This window comes from Rhincodon typus, chromosome 23, assembly GCF_021869965.1.
Source record: "Rhincodon typus isolate 14 chromosome 23, sRhiTyp1.1, whole genome shotgun sequence".
Taxonomy (NCBI): Eukaryota; Metazoa; Chordata; class Chondrichthyes; order Orectolobiformes; family Rhincodontidae; genus Rhincodon; species Rhincodon typus.
In genome coordinates, this window is record NC_063354.1 from 43,228,611 (window position 1) to 43,232,875 (window position 4,265).

Here is a 4,265-nt window from a genome sequence, read left to right on the forward strand (position 1 = left end):
CTGCTTGGCCTGCTGTGTTCATCCAGCTCTGCACCTTGTTGTCTCGGATTCTCCAGCATCTGCAGTTCCTACTATCGCTAACTATTTGAATCCTATTTTCCGGGAGGATTTGGTGTAGGCAATGAAACGGTTCAGTTGCGTGTGAAAACACTTGTGAATATAAAGGAGAAACGTCACACGTGGCCACTTGTTGTGTCCCCACAGGCACCCTCACTCGCCATGCCTCAGTGCCTCCCCATCAACGCCAGGGGTTCTCCAAGAACCACCAGAGTTCCTTGACCACCTCACAAACAGACGATGCTTACCAGCTGTACCAACAGATGTACTCGCAGACGCTGCCCGCCCATCGCACCTTCAACCATCCTAGTTTCAGCCACAGCAATCACAGCACAGAGAACAGTGAGATGTGTGCAGGTAAATCGGTGTTCAAGCTAATGGCAGTTGCTGTGTGACTTTCTCTTCCCAAACAGTGAAGTGAACGGTCGCTGTTTAAGATGAGGGAGAAGGTACACTCTCTGTCTGATTCCACAAGATGCCAGGGGTTGCTTTTGGAGGTTGCGCATCTGGTGTGAGATTTTGCTACTCCCTGCTGAAACTCAAACTGGGTGCGTTCACCTTTTTTTCTTCAACAGGGAAGCACTTGAGTGGCCTTTTTCCCTAACTCTCTGAATATTCCGCTATTTCTTGAGGCTCAGACTCCAGTACTGGAGTTTATAACACTGGCACCCAACAGCAACAGCGACTATCTCCGCAGATTAATATGAGGCTCGCAGTTTTTTGAGAAGATATTTATCTTTACTTTCATCGAGGAACCTTGGAGAAGGATATTACCCAAAAATGTAACCTACCAACTCAATACCTCATGAACCTGTCACTCGTTCACTATTTCCCAAGAGGTCAATGAAACTAGAGGTACCTCAGGACCTGGTAATTAGGAAGGCTAGGGGAGGTGAGGACACTGGAAGGAGTAGCAATGAGACACAGTCATGAGGTTAATACAGATGAGGAATGCTATTCAGCGCATCACGCACCCACCCAATGGACAGACTGCAATTATTTAAGGATCTTCTAATTTAAGATGTGAGATTGTATGTCATTGTGAAAAGTTTTGGTCACGGCTTTAGCTCATTATATGACCTGCTATCAAATATACTTTGGTTACACTCCCATGGAGCACCTTGGAATGTTGTACAATGCTAACGGCGCTAGTTGAATGAAATACAGCACCCTTAAAGTCGCAAACTGTCCAAGACACGTCACAGGAACTTACTTTGAAAGAAATTGACTCTCAGTCAAAGGAGATGATGAGATACAGCTGGAGGTTTGGCCAAAGAAATGGGTTTTAATTAGCGGAGAGAAGTCGATACACAAGAGAAGTTTCTGGAGGGAATTCCAGCAACTAACGCAGTAAGTGATTGAAGGTTCCACCGCCAAGGGAGTGGAGGAACATGGAGTGACCAGACAGGATGGCTACAACTGGGCGCATCACCACCAAGCTCCCCCTCCTGCTCTCCTGCATGTGCAATGCAATGGACACCCATGCTATCCAACTGTGCAATTCTGACGGAAAGTTCCAGAACCCTGGTCCACTTGGTTGGTCCACTCAACTAACTAGATGACCTGCATGTGGTCCAGAGTAATGCCAACAGCGTAGGCTCAGTTCCCATGCCAGCTGAAGTTGACTTCAGATCTGCCCCCTTGCCTGTTCCATCCATGTGCAGTGGTACTCCTCAGATTATACACCCATTAACTCAAACACTGAGACATTCTTTTCTCCCTCTTGGGCCAGCAATCTAACTATGCACCCTAGTCCATTTAAGATGCCAACTACTCTCAAATAATGCCAGTCCTTGGTGATGAGAGCAGTCAGATAGCTTTCATTCTCCTCTTTCCTCTAATTGTAATTCCTCAGTCCCACTTCCTTAGGTGATTTCAAGTCTATTGAACCTTCTCTCACATCTCATTCTTTGTTCTGTTTGCATCTCTCAATTACTCCAGTTTTATGATATTATACCACACGCTGTCTCTCAGTCTCTCGAAAGAGCAAATCATCAAAGTGGCTTTGTGGGTCTGGTTGCCATGAAGACGGTACAGACTGGAAATGTCAGGCCCCATTCCCAGTCTACCGTGTCCAGGGCAACTACATGATTGAACACTCTATCCACCTTCTTCAACATCTACTTTCCTGCACCACTGACCCTCAGTAGCAGCAGTGTGTGTCATCTACAAGGAACACTGCATCAATTCACCAACACTGCCTTGACAGCACCTTCCAAATCTGCAACTTCTGCCATCTTAGAAGGTCAAGGACAGCAGGAACACCACCCCCTGCAAACTCCCCTCCGAGCCGCTCACCATCCTGACTTGGAAATAATTCCCCATTCGTTCAGTGTCACTGGGTCAGATTCGTTAACCAGCTGCGACCCTCGTCCTCCCAGCGTGTGGTCTGCCAGACTGACTCCCTGCTTCTGTTTTAAGCAAAACTGATCCCTGCTCTGGGTTTCCTGATTCTTTCACATCCATCCCTCTTGCTGTTTTCACACTGAGAAACTACAGGCACCAAGTAGCTAGCTCCATACCTGAGGACAATCGCAGTGTTTTTAAAGAGTAGGAGGAGTGATGAAGTGAAAAATACATGATTGAGGTGGTCGCTAGGGATGAAGACTGAGCCAGTGAGAGGCAGGTGATCAAAATGGTAGCAGTGGGGACAGAAGATTCTGAGGTGCATGGGGACGGAATTACACGCTGACAGCTGAAAACAAAGCTACTACTGGTGAAGTGACCACATTATCGTAGAATCATAGAATCCCCACAGTGTGGAAACAGGCCCTTCGGCCCAACATATCCACACCAATCCTTGGAGCATCCCACCCAGACCCATCCCTCTATAACCCACCTAAGCTACACGTCCCTGAACACTACAGGCAATTTAGCGTGGCCAATCCACCTAACCTGCACATCTTTGGACTGTGGGAGGAAACCCACGCAGACACGGGGAGAATGTGCAAACTCCATACAGACAGTCATCTGAGGCTGGAATTGAACCTGGGTCCCTGGTACTGAGGCAGCAGTGGTAACCACTGAGCCACTGTACCGCCCGGTAATGTACAGCAACAGCAATGTGCATTTATATAGCACCTTCAAGATGGAAAAATACCACCAGGTGTTTTACAGTGGTAAAACCAGATGAAAGGAAAGTAGTGATTAAAGAAGGCATGTCCTGTAATATAGTACATTTTTAAATGTCCGGGATGTTCCAAGGTGCCTCATATCCACTGACTTCTTTCTGGCGTGCAGCACTGTAGAGCAATGAGGTGGACAATTTTCACAAAACAAGGTTCCACAAACAGCAAACAGGATCTCTCTTAGATACAGATTGGTGGAGGGATGCTGATGAGGACACAGGAACCTTGGAATAGTGTCATACGATCTTCTGTAGCCCCCTAAGGGGGCAGACAGGAGCTCTGTATTTCATCCCTCAGTGCAGAACCAGAGGTTCATGTCTCAGGGACAGAGTTTGAAGTCATGCCGAAACGGGAGACGGAGGGATGTTGGAGGGGAATGGCTGCAGAGCGTTTGATCTCATGTACCTATAGTCTCTTGGACAGTACCTCTCCTCACTCATCACGTTATCCTCCTCTTCTGCAGGCGACAGGAACAGCGTGGGCAGTACAGGCAGTGTGGGCAGCATTCGGAGTGCTGGCAGTGGGCAAAGTACAGAGGGTGGCAATGGGCACACTGCCACCACAAGCTTGGAGAATGGCAAGGTACGAGAGCACAGGCTGGCCACTGGTGCCACCCCCTGACATTGCCCGACAGCGACGTGCTTACAGCGTAACAGACGGGATATGGCAAAAGGCCATTGAGCCCTTCAAACCTGTCCCTTCTTTGTGGATCAGAAACAGAAGTTGCTGGAAAAGCTCAGCAGGTCTGGCAGCATTTGTGGAGAGAAAATCAGAGTTAACGTTTCCGGTCTGGTGACCTTTCCTCAGAACCGGACGTGAAATATTAACTCTGATTTCTCTTCACAGATGCTACCAGACCTGCTGAGATTTCCCAGCAATTTCTGTTTTTGTTCCTGATTTACAGCATCCACAGTTCTTTCGATCCTTCTTTGTAGATCCCCACCTCATCACTGAGCACTTGTACTGCTTGCAGACTTCAGTGAGCATCCTGAACCTCCTAATGTCTCAAATCCTCACCCTTACCCCACCCACTATGCCCCCCCACTCACCCCCTCATTGTCCCATCCCCTTTGTCGCCCC

General features: G+C 48.1%; 1 protein-coding gene across 1 annotated transcript in view; it reads left to right on the top strand.

Annotated features, from left to right (window-relative positions):
* LOC109922660 (caskin-2-like) overlaps positions 1-4,265 on the top strand; it is a 136,384-nt gene that overhangs the window by 104,665 nt on the left and 27,454 nt on the right. The window contains exons 11-12 of the mRNA XM_048611002.1: positions 205-414; positions 3,649-3,767. Coding sequence (XP_048466959.1) covers positions 205-414; positions 3,649-3,767 — 329 coding nt within the window. The remainder of the gene's footprint in view (positions 1-204; positions 415-3,648; positions 3,768-4,265) is intronic.